General features: G+C 34.8%; 1 protein-coding gene across 1 annotated transcript in view; it reads right to left on the bottom strand.

The window, feature by feature from the left end:
• LOC109598456 (nuclear pore complex protein Nup88) overlaps positions 1-18,895 on the bottom strand; it is a 43,841-nt gene that overhangs the window by 2,533 nt on the left and 22,413 nt on the right. The window contains exons 2-5 of the mRNA XM_020014370.2: positions 15,139-15,308; positions 843-968; positions 482-793; positions 1-428 (exon numbers count right to left, since the gene is read on the bottom strand). Coding sequence (XP_019869929.2) covers positions 1-428; positions 482-793; positions 843-968; positions 15,139-15,308 — 1,036 coding nt within the window. The remainder of the gene's footprint in view (positions 429-481; positions 794-842; positions 969-15,138; positions 15,309-18,895) is intronic.

Below are 18,895 nucleotides of genomic sequence, written 5' to 3'. Positions count from 1 at the left end.
CTTCTAATTCACTGGAGACAAACTCTTGTAGCTTGCTAACACATTCCAGAGTTACGGAGTGGACGCCTCCGTCGTGGGTGGCAAAATATCTATTAAACTTCCCTTCGTCTTTGTGCAAGAAAACTGGGCACTTGTAGTTGTTCTCCTCCAAACCATCTTTGTTAATGATCAATCCCAACTCCAGCTCAACATTTTCAAACGCTAGAAGTTCTTTGGAGGGCACTTCAGTGATTTTTTTCGCCGTCCTTAGTAAATCATCCCTGGCGTCAGCATCTAGGTCTAAAAGTATGTGGTGGCACAACGTGCCATTAGACAAAGCTATGCAAAGTATCTGGGGGTTGGTGTTGAGGCACAGGATTGAACAGGCTTCATCCAAATTGTCTTGGTCAGTTTGAATGGGAAGGGGACCCTGAAGGAACGGTTTCACTCTGCAATCAACCAATGAGATTAAAAAATTCTTAAATAGGGCAATTAGGGTTACTTTTTGGTTAGGGACAAATCCATGGAGTAAACGGTGCCATTGCCACGTAGTATATAAACCGGCCACTGCAACTTTTTGTCTTCAGAATCTTTTTCCTGTAAGTTTTGATTGGGGGTGGAAAAGTCGGTTTGGCATTCAACGTTTCTGGTCTTCTCTTCGTCGATTTCTGGTAGGCCAAAGTCGAAGTCCACAGCTAATTCGCCGTAACATTGCAAGAAGGAAATCTTACTTCCTGGGAAGTTACCATGAGGTTTCTCCCCCACTGAGTAAACAGCAATTGATGTTGCTTGCTGGTTGTCTATTTCGTACAATCTGCAAATTTGTGTGTTAATTTATTGCTTACTGACGTTGTGGTTGTCACCTTAGCTTGTTGTCTGAAGTCAAGACTAAAACGTGACGGTCCTTCAGACTGCCAGGATGGAACCTGACTTGTCTGACTTCGGTGCCTTCGTCGCAGGCCAGCAGCCTCTCGTCCAAACTGTGGCTCCTGCAAAAAATCCAATTCCCCGTGCCGGTCATTGTACAAAAAAAAGCACACAAAGGAAGGGTGGAAAAAAGGGTTGAATGTGCATGTGTGTGGGGTGAGATAAAATCAATTCGTCGGAGGAGGAAAAGGGTTGTCGGATTTTCGGCGCGGTAAGCGATATTTCTTTTTCCGAACGCTGCGGTCCGCCGGCTGAAAAATTATTGGCTCCGGGGGCCAGGCGATAAAGCACACCGGAAAGGTCGCACCGTGGGGCGAGAGCCACCTCGACGACGGGAATCGATTCCCGAAAACGACGCAGTAAAAATGCAAAACGTGATTCGAAACGTGCCCCTTCTGGGACCGCCGTTTAATTGCTGACCCGTCGAAAACGCCGTCCCCGGCTGGAGACCGGCCGATAAAAGCACCTTTTTTAAAAATAACGCAAATATTGGCCCACCCTAATTGATTTTGGTCCGGCATCACGAGTTATTTTGCCGGTGGAATTTTTAAAGTGGAGAGAAAGGCGGAAGATTACGCGTGCATTTTTCACGATAGGACGCACGGTAACGTATCGCGTGTCCGGTCGCATCCGGTCGCACGATACTTCACCGGTTATTTATCCGGGACATGCGATCGAAATCCAGCATCAATGTTTAAGTACGCAAAACTACAATCCGTCGTCTTCACAGGGGTTGGGGGACAAAAATGCCGGGGTTGATGGGGGGAGGGCCTGGCGGCGAGAGTCGCTTAGTATTCATGGAGGTTCGGACGCTCGGACCATAAATGGATGAAATATCGTGGTGCCCGGTTAATATTTCAGTCCGGGCGAATTACAATTTTAATTGTGCGGTTTTATTGTCGCCTTTTCTTCAACTGGATTTTACATTTAGACGTTCATTAATACTAAACTAGGTAAAAAATAATTAAAAATTTTTGGTAGGTAGTCAACAACATTTCAACTAAACTTTCATAAATTATTTCATAAAGTATCCATAAAAAAATCATTTAACTGATATTAATCTCAATTGATCTTTCATAAAATATTTCATAGAGTAACGTTCAATAAATTTCAGAGAAATTAATTATAAGAGAAGCATAAAATACAGTTTCCTGTAATAGTATGGAGTCGATTTATCATATTATTTGTCTACTAATATCAATTATTTTCATAAATTTACGTTTAAACGTTCATAAATATTAAATTATGTAAAAAAATTAACAATTTTCGAAGGGTCGTCAACAGCAGATACCGCCGACCGGAAACTTAACTAATAACGTCTTCGGTAGGTACGCAGGGGCCGCAATAAAGCCCAGATGTTATTAAAATGTGTGTTGCTAAGTTGCACGTCGGTGTTTTTTCCCCGATTAGTTGTCCGCATTACGACGTCGTGGCATCGACACTAAGAGACATCCCGGCGCGTTTGATTTATCACTTTTAGTTGGGTTTTAATTTCGGGTTGGCCCCTAACGAAGCGCCACGGCGACCGAATAAATTTCGCGACGCGGCTGGAACATTAACTCTCTCTCCATTCTACCAGCGAGTTTTGCATGTGTGTGTGTGTGTGTGTGTGTGCACAATAGGATGGTGGAAAAAGAGGGAACGAAACGGAATAAGAATTATACACGTACGTACGGATGTGTGCGTCGGTTTGGCGGTGGGGGGATGGGGGTAGGGAAACGGATTTATGACGGACGAATGCGAAATCATCCCCCGTGCCGGTAAGATAAGGTTCAGGGTCCGGTCTCAATACCGAAATTAATTTAAAAACGTCCGAACGCCGACCGATTCGTGCGCACCGTTACGAGATTTGTAAATTTTTCTGCAGGAAATGTCTCAAAAATGTGGTCTGAAAATTAATGTCAATAATTTTTGTTCTTTCCCAAAATTTATTAAAGGATTCTCTATGAAATAATTTATGAAAATTTAATTGATATTAATAACAGTAAAGTGGATCTCTAATTTGATTAATCAATTTCACACTGTTACAGGAAACTTTATTTTATGCTTCTGTTATAATTCTTTACAAATAATAGGTTTTTTTGCAAAATTTATTGAAGAATACTCCGTGGTATAATTTATGAAAGTTTAATTAATATTAGTAGCAGTAAAGTGGATATCTAATTTAATTAATCAATTTTACACTGTTACAGGAAACTTTATTTTATGTTTCTGTTATAATTCTTGAAAAATAATAGTTCTTTTTCCAACATTTACTGAAGAATACTCCGTGGTATAATTTATGAAAGTTTAATTAATATTAGTAGCAGTAAATTATCTAATCTAGCAGTAAATTATCTATATCTAATTTGATAAATTAATTTTACCCTGTTATAGGAAACTTTATTTTATGCTTCTGTTATAATTCTTAAAAAATAATAGTTCTTTTTCCAAAATTTATTCAAGAATACTCCGTGGTATACTTTATGAAAGTTTAATTAATATTAGTAGCAGTAAAGTGGATATCTAATTTGATAAATTAATTTTACCCTGTTACAGGAAACTTTATTTTATGCTTCTGTTATAATATTCTTAAAAAATAATAGTTCTTTTTCCAAAATTTATTGAAGAATACTCCGTGGTATACTTTATGAAAGTTTAATTAATATTAGTAGCAGTAAAGTGGATATCTAATTTGATAAATCAATTTTACACTGTTACAGGAAACTTTATTTTATGTTCCTGTTATAATTCTTGAAAAATAATAGTTCTATTTCCAAAATTTATTGAAGAATACTCTGTGGTATAATTTATCAATGTTTAATTAATATTAGTAGCAGTAAAATGGATATCTAATTTGATAAATCAATTTTACACTGTTACAGGAAACTTTATTTTATGTTCCTGTTATAATTCTTGAAAAATAATAGTTCTATTTCCAAAATTTATTGAAGAATACTCTGTGGTATAATTTATGAATGTTTAATTAATATTAGTAGCAGTAAAATGGATATCTAATTTGATAAATCAATTTTACACTGTTACAGGAAACTTTATTTTATGCTTCTGTTATAATTCTCGAAATATAATAGTTCTTTTTCCAAAATTTATTGAAGAATACTCCGTGGTATACTTTATGAAAGTTTAATTAATATTAGTAGCAGTAAAGTGGATATCTAATTTGATAAATCAATTTTACACTGTTACAGGAAACTTTATTTTATGTTCCTGTTATAATTCTTGAAAAATAATAGTTCTATTTCCAAAATTTATTGAAGAATACTCTGTGGTATAATTTATGAATGTTTAATTAATATTAGTAGCAGTAAAATGGATATCTAATTTGATAAATCAATTTTACACTGTTACAGGAAACTTTATTTTATGTTCCTGTTATAATTCTTGAAAAATAATAGTTCTATTTCCAAAATTTATTGAAGAATACTCTGTGGTATAATTTATGAATGTTTAATTAATATTAGCAGTAGTAAAATGGATATCTAATTTGATAAATCAATTTTACACTGTTACAGGAAACTTTATTTTATGTTCCTGTTATAATTCTTGAAAAATAATAGTTCTATTTCCAAAATTTATTGAAGAATACTCTGTGGTATAATTTATGAATGTTTAATTAATATTAGTAGCAGTAAAATGGATATCTAATTTGATAAATCAATTTTACACTGTTACAGGAAACTTTATTTTATGCTTCTGTTATAATTCTTGAAAAATAATAGTTCTATTTCCAAAATTTATTGAAGAATACTCTGTGGTATAATTTATGAATGTTTAATTAATATTAGCAGTAGTAAAGTGGTCATTTAATTTGATAAATCAATTTTACACTGTTAGAGGAAAGTTTATTTTATGCTTCTGTTATAATTCTTGAAAAATAATTGTTCGTTATCAGGAATTTATAAAAGAATTACTCTGTGAAATAATTTATGAAAGTTTAGTTGATATAGTAACAGTAAAAATCTCTAATTTGGCAAATCAATTTGACACTGTTATAGGAAACTTTATATTATAGATATCTAACTTGATAAGTAAATCTCACACAATTAGAGGAAAGTTTATTTTATGCTTCTGTTCTTGAGAAATAATTGTTCTTTTTCCGTGTTAACCATTGACGACTTTGGTATCACCAAAACAAAAATACATAAATCCCCGCAGACATAAACGGGGTTAGACCGGAATTTTTCGGATGCGACGCCCTGGGTGTTGACGTCGGAAGAGTTAGATGGTGACACGAGACGCGTTACAAGAGTTACCTTTTATCCCCGGTAATTTTTAGTGGCCGCGCGCCGCGAAAGCCCCGGCGAATAAGAAAGTTTTAATTCCGAAGCCGCGACCGTTTCCATTAGGACAACGTTCGCAAGGGGTGGGCGGCCGGCGAGCGGAAGGAACGTTGGATTTATATTGCTCAGGCGGCCGCGCCGCGCTCCGCTATTATTGTCATTACGCTGAAAAATACCAAGTCAAAAGTGCCAACAGACATTTATTCATATTTATTTCTCTAAGTGGCAAGTTTCGGGGGCAATTTTAATGTGTCGACTTAATGTTTCCATCCCCGGATAATCAGGCGTCGGCGACGGGACAATCGGGACGCTGATTATGAATTTCTGAAGTCGCCTGTCTTGGTTTGTTAACGTCTCTGCACCGCGTCACTTCTCATTAACCGTTCCGGTTTTTTATTCTCGACTTTATTTTTTACATGTTGCTAAAAAGTCCTAATTGGAATTATCACGCCGCGGCGCGTGAGAGACCGGCACCCCGGACAAGTTACGGCGTGAAAGGAGCGGGTGCATAAATATATCGGAGGACGTGGAAGCCGGGAGATCGGATAGATAATTAGGAAGTGTTGAAAGAGTAGCTCTCCAACGGAATGATACGGCTCGTCGTATTAATTACGACGGACCTAAGGTCGTAATAAATGTCCGTGCGGCGGCCGTAATGAAAAGAAATTTTAATTAGTAAAATAAGGCGCCGGCCCCCTGGATTTACGACGATTCCCGGCCGCCACCGCCGCCGTCTCTACCTCCGCCATCCCGTCCGAATCATAATGCGACATGTAGCTCCATCAACGGGGTAATGGATAAGTCGGGTCGCTGCGACGCTTTTTCGCGGCCCCGATAAATAAAACTTCCTACGGCCGGTTTTACGACGTGACGCGGCCTAATGAAGTCGCCGCCGTTTACCTTCGCCGTGCCACCTCACCCCCAGAAAACGACCGCAACTAAACTACAATCGCCAGTAAAACTAAATATTTCTGTCGTCAATTATTTTTTATACACTCAAATGAATAGTTTATTAACAAGTAAAACTGTATGAAATAGATGAGAGCAGAAAACTATAATATATGCATCTGTTTTAGTTGTTTAACTAAAGTTTCCTGTAACTGTGTGAAACTGATTTATCAAATTAGATATATACTTTACTGTAGCTAATATCAACTAAATTTTCATAAATAAGTTAACAGGGTACTATTTGGTAAATTTCAGGAAATAACTATTACTTTTCGAGAATTATAATAGAAGCATAAATTAAAGTTTCCTGTAACAGTGTAAAATTGATTTATCAAATTAGATATCCACTTTACTGCTACTAATATTAATTAAACTTTCACAATTATACCACGGAGTATTCTTCAATAAATTTTGGAAAAAGAACTATTATTTTTCAAGAATTATAACAGAAGCATAAAATAAAGTTTCCTGTAAAAGTGTAAAATTGATTTATCAAATTAGATATCCACGTTACTGCTACTAATATTAATTAAACTTTCATAAATTATACCACGGAGTATTCTTCAATAAATTTTGGAAAAAGAACTATTATATTTCGAGAATTATAACAGAAGCATAAAATAAAGTTTCCTGTAACAGTGTAAAATTGATTTATCAAATTAGATATCCATTTTACTGCTACTAATATTAATTAAACTCTCATAAATTGTACCACGGAGTATTCTTCAATAAATTTTGGAAAAAGAACTATTATTTTTCAAGAATTATAACAGAAGCATAAAATAAAGTTTCCTGTAAAAGTGTAAAATTGATTTATCAAATTAGATATCCACTTTACTGCTACTAATATTAATTAAACTTTAATAAATTATACCTTGGAGTATTCTTCAATAAATTTTGGAAAAAGAACTATTATTTTTCAAGAATTATAACAGAAGCATAAAATAAAGTTTCCTGTAACAGTGTAAAATTGATTTATCAAATTATATATCCACTTTACTGCTACTAATATTAATTAAACTTTCATAAATTATTCTTCAATAAATTTTGAAAAAAGAACTATTATTTGTCAAGAATTATAACAGAAGCATAAAATAAAGTTTCCTGTAACAAGTAAAATTAATTAGATATCTACATTACTGTTATTAATATCTACTAAACTTTCATAAATTATTTCACAAAGTATTCTTTAATAAATTTAGGAACAACAACAATTATTTTTCAAGAATTATAACAGAAGTATATAACAAAGTTTCCTGTAAGAGTATGAAATTAATTAATATCAATTAAATTTTCATAAAATATTCTTATATTAGGTTTTTATGTGCGACTGATAAAAAACTTCGTTCGAAAAGTCCGATAAATTCTAAAACTACATTGTTTCACATATTTTTTATTATTTATTTGAACCCCACCCCATTAATAACGGTCGACAAAACCACAAAGGTTCGAGACGCGAATTTATGGAATTTATCGCCGAACGAAATCTCGAATCGACGCCGGACAACAAAAACGGATAAAAAAATATAAAATAAAACATCCTCACAAATACACAGACGTGTGTCTATGTGTGTGTGTGTGTGTAATTTTTTCGCATCGGTATAGAACGTGACCGCACACATACATTATCCCCGGTCCGTTTTTTAATGGTCCGCGTCGTAAAGGGGTGCGATATTCTTTCTGTTTGGGGTGTCCTCTCTTAATTCGCCGCGGAGTGGACGCAAAAAAGAATTAAAATTCGCCGTGCGATTCCGCGAAAGGTTTTTATGATATACGGCCGTGGAAAAAACGTGGGGGAGGCCCCATTCCCCTTCGTTCGCCCCACACACGGTAATTAAGAACGGGCAACGGCCGTAGGAATACGGGAAATACTAATGCGTTTTATTAGTTATCCGCGATGTCCGCAGAGGGGGCGAAAAAATTAAAGGGTGGCTGCGCCGCCACGTATTAAACGGCACCGGTTAATCTGGCAATAATTGCCGTAACAAGAGACTCGCAAGTCCAAAATCTGGCGAGGTACGTACACACAATAAGCGGGAAAGTTTTGCCTCCGGGGTCCCGGGGATTAGGCCGAACGCCGCCTCAAACTGCAGTTATTGGGATTATGAAATCGTTTTAATGTCTGCCGCCATTAAAAGAAACAGCCAACCACCCCGCCCGGCTTCTCAAGACCGCAGGACACGACCCGAATGTTTATCGATAGAGTTAGCACAAGTAACGCTCTAATTGCCCGAAAGAAATGCTAAATGTGTGCTCCTGTGCTTCCCACAAGGGTAGTGGGAATTTTACCTCGTGATTATTTACAGATTAAGATGTTTCGAAACATTATTATTGACTGAGGTAATTCTTAGAGCAAATCTAACATATTAATTCTGTATTTCCCCCAATTCCAATAAGAAAACTTACTTAAAATTAAGCAAAAATTGATAAAAAATATATTTTAAATAATAATGAGCAAGCAATTAAAATACTTTTTAAGAATTGAACCAATAATTAATATTAACATATAAAAATATAAAAAAGGCCAATTAAGATTTAATTAGATTTAGTTTTATATAAAAATTTGATAAAGCATTCCCTTTAAATAAGAAACAAAGTAAAATAAAAATAAAATTTTTATTTGTTACATCTACAAATGATAAAAAATACCTTTCAAATAATGAACAAGTAATTTAAAAAAATACTAGTGTCCTCTAAAAAAATCAGGAAATACATATTTTATATAATAAACTAAAAATTAGTATTAAAAAAATACTAGGAGGTCTAAAAATATTAAAATAATGAATAATTAATATTAAAAAAGATATATATATATATATATATATTAGTAAGACCTAAAAATTTGAAAAAATATATTTTTTAAATAATGAATTAAAAAATAATACTAATATTAAAACAAATTTAACAGTTTTATATAAAATTTTTAGTTAAAATAATGGGCAAATAATTAAAAAAAAATACTAGTGTGGTCTATAAAAACAGGAAATATATTTTTTAAATAATCAACTAAAAATTAACATTAAAAAAATACTTGGAGATCTAAAAATTAAAAAAAAATATAATAGTATGACCTAAAAATTTGAAAAAATATATTTTTTAAATAATGGATTAAAAAGTAATACTAATATTAAAAAAATTAACAGTTTATATAAAATTTTGATAAAATATTCCCTTTAAATAAGAAACAAAGAAAAAAAAAAATAAATTTTTAGTTGCTACACCTAAAAATGATACATTAAAAAAAACTAAGAGGTCTAAAAGTAAAAAAAAAATACGTTTTAAAAATTGAACCAGTAAATAATATTAACAAAGAAAAATATTAAAATAATGGATAATTAATATTAAAAAAATATATATTAGTAAGACCTAAAAATTTGAAAAAATATTTTTTTTAAATAATTAAAAAATAATACTAATATTAAAACAAATTTAACAGTTTTATATAAAATTTTTAGTTGCTACACCTAAAAATGATAAAAATTACCTTTTAAATAATGAGCAAGTAATTAAAAAAAAAATATTAGTGTGGAAAAATCGGGAAATATTTTTTAAGTAATAAACTAAAAATTAATATTAACAAAATACTAGGTCTAAAAATTTTTAAAAAATATATATACTCTTTAAAAATTTAACCAATGAATAATATTAACATAATAAAATATGCAAATAATGGATAATTAATTAAAATATATAAAAAATAAAATTAAAAATTTTATATAAAAAAATAATAAAATATTTCCTTTAAATAAAAAACAAATCAAAATTTGTACTTGTCACATCTACAAAATATAAAAAAATACCATTTAAATAATGAACAAGCAATTAAAAAAGTGTGGTCTAAAAAATTGAGGAAGTACATTCTTTAAATGATGATCAAAAAATATTTTAATAAATAGGAACAGGTCTAAAACTTTGAAAAAATAATACTTCTTAAACAATGAATACAAATTAAAAATTTAGAAATTAACAAAATATGTATTAAACAATAGAAATAACAATATTAAAAAATATATATGAAACATTTAAGTGGAGCCCCCTCTATTTTTTCCCGGCAAAACTGAATCAATAGTGTGGTGAAACAAAAATAAATTTTGGGTCATTGTGGCCAGCGGGGGTTGGCCCACCGCAAAAACGATTTCAATAAATTACCACCAATAAAACAAATTCGCGTGACAAATTTCCATTTACCCAGCGTATCTGACGCCGATACGCGCACGGAAATAAATCGCCGATATTGTCCCGATGGCCCCGAAATACAAATAACAAAAATAACGGCTGCGTGCACAAAAATTAATACCGACACTCCGTCACCCTCGGAAGAAAAACCTCGGCGGAGACGCCGCGAAAGGTAAACCGTGTTGTGCGGGCGGCCGTTGAGGGGGTGGCGTTAAAAATGTGCGCTTAATTCGGCCGGGGGGTTAATTTCTGGCAAATCCTTAAAAGAGTGGCTCCGGCTCCAGATATGAATATTCAAACGTAACATGGTCGCAATTAAGAACACATAGGTTACATAATTCGGAATTATGGAAGCGAGGCGGCGGCGGCGGGCGAGCCGCGGCTTTAAGATTTCGCCCCCCAATTACCATAAAAACGCAATAAAATTATCGCGGGGATTAAACGTTTTGGCGCGGCCGCCGAAGGAGCCGAACTCCACACGGCGGGTTTTACGGGGTGAAGGCGGAGGGGGCGGTGGTGGCACGTCGATGCCGTTTCCTCGGCTTCTTGTCGACGGCGTTAACGGCTGGGTGTATCAGAAATTAAGATGTCGGGACTTTAATCGACCGGTTTTATGACAGTTCAAACCGTTGCAGATTGTCTTAACTAGTTTTAATGTGCCATATTACTTGAATTAAAATTACTTTCTATTGGGAAAAGTAACTACAAAACCGGAGTCTGATTATAGCGATCTATTCTTCAAGATTTTGGCTGCTTAAATTGGTGGATCCACTGGGATATTCGATTGAATAATGTTTTAGTATAAGTATATAGTCCTACAATAAAATATATGACTACTTTAAAAAATGGCGGATGAGCCATAATATTTTAACATTATTTTCGAGTGTCCTACAATAAAATAAGTATTTCTCTTCATTTGTTATTAGACGAAGATCGAAGAAAACAAAACCCAACACTAATTTTTGAAATTACACAACAATTTTTATTATTTTAACTACTTAAAAAAAATGATGGATGGGCTGATAAATCCGGTGTAGTAATATTTTAACATAATTTTTGTAAATCTTACAAAAAAATAATTATTTCTCTTCAAATTATTAGACAAAGATCGAAGAAAACAAAACCCAACACTAATTTCTGACATTACACAACAATTTTTATTATTTTAACTACTTAAAAAATGATGGATGGGCTGATAACTTCGGTGTAGTAATATTTTAAGATTATTTTCGTATTTTCTACAATAAAATAAATATTTCTCTTCATGTTATTAGACAAAGATCGAAGAAAACAAAATCAAAAACTAATTTCTGACTTTACACAACAATTTTTATTATTTTGACAACTTTTTTAAAAATGGTGGATGCACCATAATATTTTAATATTATTTTCGTATGTCCTGCAATAAAATAAGTATTTCTCTTCATGTTATTAGACGAAGATCGAAGAAAACAAAACTAAACACTAATTTCTAACATTACACAACAATTATTATTAATTTAACTCCTTAAAGAAATGATGGGTAGACTGATAAATTCGGTGTAGTAATATTTTAACATTATTTAGTATGTTCCACATTAAAATGAATATTTTTCTTCATGTTATTAGACAAAGATCGAAGAAAACAAAACGAAAAAATAATTTCTGACTTTACGCAACAATTTTTATTATTTTGACAACTTTTTAAAAAATGGTGGATGCGCCACCATAGTATTTTAATATTATTTTCGTATGTTCTGCAATAAAATAAGTATTTCTCTTCATATTATTAGATGAAGATCGAAGAAAACAAAACTAAACACTAATTTCTGACATTACACAACAATTTTTATTAATTTAACTACTTAAAGAAATGATGGATGGGCTGATAAATTCGGCGTAGAAATATTTTAACATTGTTGTCGTATGTTTTACAATAAAATAAATATTTATCTTCATGTTATTAGACAAAGATCGAAGAAAACAAAGCCATAAACTAATTTCTGACTTTACACAAACAATTTTTATTATTTTATTACTTAAAAAAATGATTATTGGGCTGATAAATTCGGTATAGTAATATTTTAACATTATTTTCGTACGTCCTACAATATAATAAATATTTTTCTTCATATTATTAAATGGAAATCGAAGAAAACAAACTAATTTCTGGCTTTACACAACAATTTTGATGATTTTTATGTCTTAATATTTAATATCCGGCCATTTGATACATTTGATTACGCCAGTTTTTTGAACATTAGCCACGTCCGTCACACAATTACGAAAATATCGCATTTCACCTACGCTGTACGTCACACGTGATGGTTTTACCCGTGGCTGACTTTTATGCAATTGCCTGAGAACCCTTTTCCCAACTTTTTGACGTCGAAGACACACACACATCCTGAAATTTACAGTTACTGACGTCGACCGTAACGGTTTATTCGAAATTATGAATAAAGGATGATAATAAACCGGTGAGGGATGAAAAATATTTACGTAAAAACGGGACAAGAAAAAAAAAAAAAAAATCATCGTCGGACTTGCGTCCAATTAAACGCGTGATTCATCGTGCGTTAAAAACCGCGAGACAACATTATAATAAAAATTAAGTATTTTTTTGTAATTTACATCCAGGAGATGAACTCGCCTTTTACATTTATAATAATATTAAAATAGAAACGGTCGCACGGCCGAATTAGTGTTAATGCACTTGGAAGATAATTAAAATTATGGCAGACACCTAACCGACCCCCCTCATCCCCGTGCCCGCGTTAATTTATTTATCCGTTCCAACCCCGAATAATTATTATAAACAGGCGGCAATTTATTCGCGTGTGTTTTCGCCGGGGATAATGTCCTGAGGCGAGAAAAAGCCGCGGACAAATTGCCAGTGATGCGGCCCCCTAATCTTTCACCGGTCTTACCTTGTGCATGTGTGCCGCAGCCCATTTGTTCATCCTGTATAATTATCGGGTTAACTCGCGTATGTTTTCGGTGTTTGTCCGCGTTGATGAGGAGTTATGACGATGAGGAGAACCGACTACTTGTATTCATTAGTCGGCGGTGACACCTCAGCTCAAAGCAAACCGAAGATTGTCAGATGTATCTGAATTTCTTACATAGTAAAGGCGGTCGGAAGCCGCAATCAGATCACACTATCACCAATACCTATTTGACAGTACGTAAACTATTATTTCTAAATAATCTCTACTTATTTTAAAGAAATGTTTGTTGAATGTTGAAGAAGTGTTATTGAATGTTACCATCAGATGTCTCTTTCACGACGATTATTACTGACATCTGTCTGACAGTAGATAAACTATTAGTTATTATTAATCTCATGTGACTTTAAAGAAATGTTTGGGGAATAAGTATTGTGAGATGTATCGGTTTTGAACATGTTAAGTAATAGAGGCGGCCGAAGGCCGCAATCAGAGGCACGACATCTAATATATATTTTATGGTATATAAATAATATCTACATATTAAAAAAATGTTTGTGGAATACTGAAGAAGTTATTAAATGGTAAATGTTAACTGAAACTTTTTCAGAATGTTGCCGTCAGGTGTCTCTTTCATGACGATTATTACTGACATCTTTCTCACAGTAGATAAACTATTAGTTCTAAATAATCTCGTGTGACTCTAAAGAAACGTTTAAGGAATGTTGAGATGTGTGTTAAATAATAGAGGCGGCCAAAGGCCGCAATCAGTGAACACGATTACTGATACCTATTTAACAGTATATAAATAATATCTGGACATTTAAAAAAAATTTTGTGGAATGCTGAAGAAGTATTATTAAATGAATAATGTTAACTAAAACTTGTTCAGCATGTTACCGGCAGATAACTATTAGTTCTAAATAATCTCGTGTGACTTTAGGGAAACGTTTGGGGAATGTTGATGCGAATAAGTATTGCGAGATGTATCGGTCTCGAACGTGTTAAATAATAGAGGCGGCCGAAGGCCGCAATCAGACGCAACCTCAGACTGTTCACTTATTCATTAATTAATCTGTGGGGCGCCTCCTTCCTCGCAAGCAATAAACCAACTTCTTTTCGACCGGGTGGATCCCCGACATCGAATATTTATCAGGCCGGCCGGATTGCGTTGCGGAGGTATTATTTGTTGTGTGTGTGCCCCCGTTTTCGAGTGGTGGAAGGACAAGATTAACCGCCGCGGCGGAATTAATGAGCCGTCATCAAATACAGCTTGTGCCGAAACACACACACACACACACACACACACACACAGCCAGAGACTCATGCAGCACAGGAAGTGAGCGGGGAGTAATTTTAAGCCGGGAAGACTACCAAACTTTAAATTATTCCAAAATATATCACGGGGCCGACATAATAGGCCGTCCCCGGCTCCGTGACACTGCTAATGGCTCTTCGGCGCGGAATTTAGATACAGGTGTTGCCCGGTCCCCGGGACGATATTACATTTCGAAAACTTTGCGCGACACAACAACATTGTAATTGTAAAAACTTGCCCAATTTATAATAACTAATGCGTCACGGCGTGCCACTGCAAATTGCACGGGCCCTCCTGAATGGATATTTATTAGGCAGACGCCGCGGCGTTTTATTGCCCGACTCCTACGAATGAGCAATGTTCATAAGCATTATTTACTACTCCATTCCACCCCATAATCCACCCACTAAAAAAACCTTCGATTAACAAACAGCCGATTATCCGGGTGACAGGCGAAAACTTTCTACAATTAACACCCTGTTGATGCATGGGGACCTGTCGACGACACGATTCGAATTTATCGGCTGATTGTCTTCCCTAACCCCGAAGTCGGGGCTTTTGTTCAAGTTCCGTAATCACTTACTTGCAGTAAACAACCTCCTTGTTGCTCTGGAAGGCTCCGTGCGGCGGACAACGGTTCGGCAGCTCCAACACCAGCACCCCATTAGGCCCGAAGACCGCCAGGAGGCTGCAGCTCTCGTTGCACACCAGAAACTCGGGGGTGAACAACGGCGGACCCAGCGGCAGCAGTTTCTGAAAAATTCAAATCGACCAAATTAACGTGATAGTTTGGCCGGGGTGCAAGTATCGTGCATATATCAAAACTGCGGGCGCAATAAATCGGCGGACAGGTAGTAGGATCCGCAACCCCCTCCGCCGCCATACCAGCCGATGTTATTAATTCGCCCGGGACCTGGGTCGTCGTAAATTTACGGCGGGGCGATTTTTCGCCACCGCAAGGCATCATCAAAACATAATATAGTATTTAATAAGGGCGGAGGGAGGCGAAATTAACACTCGCACAATTGCGAAATTCCATATACGTACATGCACACGGCTCGTGGATAACGTACGAGTGAGCGCAACAACGCACAGTGAAACTATTAAATAATTTTATCGTACCGAAATCGGCGGCACGTGTTTTCGGAATTGTTAAGCAATTTTAATTGCCCAACGTTAATTGAAATCCTTTCGGGGTGTCGCCGACAGATGGCTCTTTCGTGACGATTATTACCGACATCTGTTTGGCAGTAGACAAACTATTAGTTTCAAATGGGCTCATGTAACATTAATATGTCATTTGGACGATTTAAAAAAATGGTGGATCCGCAGATAAATTCGGTGTAGTATATATATTTTTAACATTATTTTTGAATGTTTTACAATAAAATAAATAATTATCTTCTTGTTGTTAAACGAAGATCGAAGAAAACAAAACGAAACATTAATTTCTGACTTTACACAACAATTTTTATTGACTACTTTGAAAAATGGTGGATGCGTCATAATATTTTAATATTATTTTCGTCCTGTCCTGCAATAAAATAAGTATTTCTCTTCATGTTATTAAACGAAGATCGAAGAAATCAAAACTAAACACTAATTTTTGACATTACACAACAATTTTTATTATTTTGACTACTTAAAATAATGAAGGATGGGTTGATAAATTCGATGTAGTAATATTTTAACATTATTCTCGTATGTCCTACAATAAAATAAGTATTTCTCTTCATGCTATTAGGCGAAGATCGAAGAAAACAAAACCAAACACTAATTTCTTACATTTCACAATAATTTTTATTATCTTAACTACTTAAAAAAATGATGAATGGGCTGATAAATTCGATGCAGTAATATTTTAACATTATTTTCGTATGTCCTACAATAAAATAAGTATTTCTCTTCATGCTATTAGACGAAGATCGAAGAAAACAAAACCAAACACTAATTTCTGACATTTCACAATAATTTTTATTATCTTAACTACTTAAAAAAATGATGAATGGGCTGATAAATTCGATATAGTAATATTTTAACATTATTTTCGTATATACTATAATAAAATAAGTATTTTTCTTCAAGTTATTAGACGAAGATCGAAGAAAACAAAACCAAACACTAATTTCTGACTTTACACAACAAATTTAATTAACTACTTTGAAAAATGGTGGATGCGCCATAATATTTTAACATTATTTTCGTATGTCCTGCAATAAAATAAGTATTTCTCTTCATATTATTAAACGAAGATCGAAGAAATCAAAACTGAACACTAATTTCTGACATTACACAACAATTTTTATTATTTTGACTACTTAAAATAATGAAGGATGGGCTGATAAATTCGATATAGGCATTTCACAATAAATTTTATTATCTTAACAACTTAAAATAATGATGGATGGGCTGATAAATAATTTCTGACTTTACACAACGTTTTTTATTATTTTGACTGCTTAAAAAAATGACGGAAACACATGTGATTTCAAAGAAATGCTGAAGAAGTGTTTATTAAGTGATTAAGCATTAATATTAATTGATAAATGTTAAGTGGAATCTGTTCAGAATGTTACCCACAGGTGGCACTTTGGTGACGATTATTACCGACACCTTTTAGACAGTAGATAAACGACTGGTACCAAATATTGGGATTTTAAAGACGCGTTCCAGAAATGTTTTAACATCAGCAAGGAGTGTTTATTAAACGGATAAGTGCCCGTCTTGTTGTCTTTTTTCATTACGAAATTCCGGCCGTGGAATGGGGACGAAGCGGCGAAATTAAAATCGCAATTTACGGGTGATTCGATTAATTTTCCCGTTTTTTTATTATCGTCATTTTTTTTGATATTCACAATCGAGTGTCCGGGAACGCAATTAGTCGCGTCTCCGAGAATCGGAGCGGGAGATAGAGCGAGAGAGGACTGGAAAAAAAAAATATATAAAAGTACATAAAGATGTTGTTTCGCATTGGTAATTGCATTAATATTAATACGAAATTGTAAAAAAAGGCAAACAATACTAATTAGGTTCTGTTCAAGCCGGAGAAAATGAATTATTAAAAAATTGCGCCTCCTTCCACTCGTAAAATCCGTCCGGGACGTTCCCTGTCGATTCGCCGCCCCGTTTGCACCCCCGCAGGTTTAAAAAAATGCACGACTACGTTTCAGGAATAAATTAATAATGAAATTATCCCTGATTAAATTGAAAACAAAACGGAATTTTAATTGTGGCACGGTGAAATACTTCTTGGACTATTTTGTGCCGCCAAAGATGTCTGGATCAACTGTCTTAGTAAATAACCGTACCATTAATATAATTGTCGGGGGAACGGGGATTGTGTGGGAAAATCCCCGGGTTCGCGGAGGCGCGTTTAATTTTTCATAAAATTTCCCGTATTTGTTTTCTCGTTTGGTTAATACAAATTGACAATGCTCCGGCGAAGACGTAATTTTTATTTATTTTTAATTGAATGGCTAATAAGGCGGGGCCCCCCGTCCCCCTCCCCCCACTAGCTGTTTAATTTCTCGTTTTCCTCGGCCAACAGCAGTTTCGCCGCACCGGCACAGGGTGCGTCCGTCGCAGGAATTAATAGGCGACGAAATTCGGCGGCCCCCGGAAATTAACGGCCGCCGCGGACGCAAAAATTTTTCGGGGGGGTCCGCACGTCGATTTATCGCATTTTTGGCTGTCTTCCAGGTGTTCGCCGGTGATTTGCGACCGCCGGATTTTTTCCCCGGGCCGGCGTAAATCCGGAGTCCACAAAAAAACGGGGAACGAGACAGATTAAACATCGACAGTGGAAATTAAAAAAAAAATGAAAAACAAAGGTGGGACGGAAAATATGGAACGCGGAGGGTGGCTGAGGGGTATTTTTTAAAGAGGATTGAACCCGGAGGGCCCCGACGACGATATTATGCAAATAATTCTTGCATGGCCAAATAAAAAGTGGCAGTTTACATTTCGACGACTTTTAAAGTCGCTGACTAATTCATGGGAATTATCGTTCCGGGGCGCTTTCTCTCCTTCGCGTGCCCGACAGGGCGGGGGAGGCGGCGTGGGGGCTACGAAATGTTAAAAATACATCATTTAGGGAAATTTATTAAAGGACAAGATCGTTTTAATTAATTAAAAAAAATATCTTCCGCATCCGGAGCACGTCCAGCAGTAAATTCTGCCCGGCCATTGTTTTGATAACATCCATTTCGGACGGGGTTCGTCACACGGCGACGGTATTAAGGGTGTTTTAGTTGGACACAATATCAAAATAAAATACATTAGCAGTTGGCGTGAATCGTTCTAAAAAATTCACGAAATGTTATAAGAATTTTTAGCAGTTG

Source organism: Aethina tumida, chromosome 6 (genome assembly GCF_024364675.1).
Source record: "Aethina tumida isolate Nest 87 chromosome 6, icAetTumi1.1, whole genome shotgun sequence".
NCBI classification, from domain to species: domain Eukaryota; kingdom Metazoa; phylum Arthropoda; class Insecta; order Coleoptera; family Nitidulidae; genus Aethina; species Aethina tumida.
The sequence above is the reverse complement of the archived record's forward strand: the minus strand, read 5'-3'. Positions and strand labels throughout refer to the sequence as shown.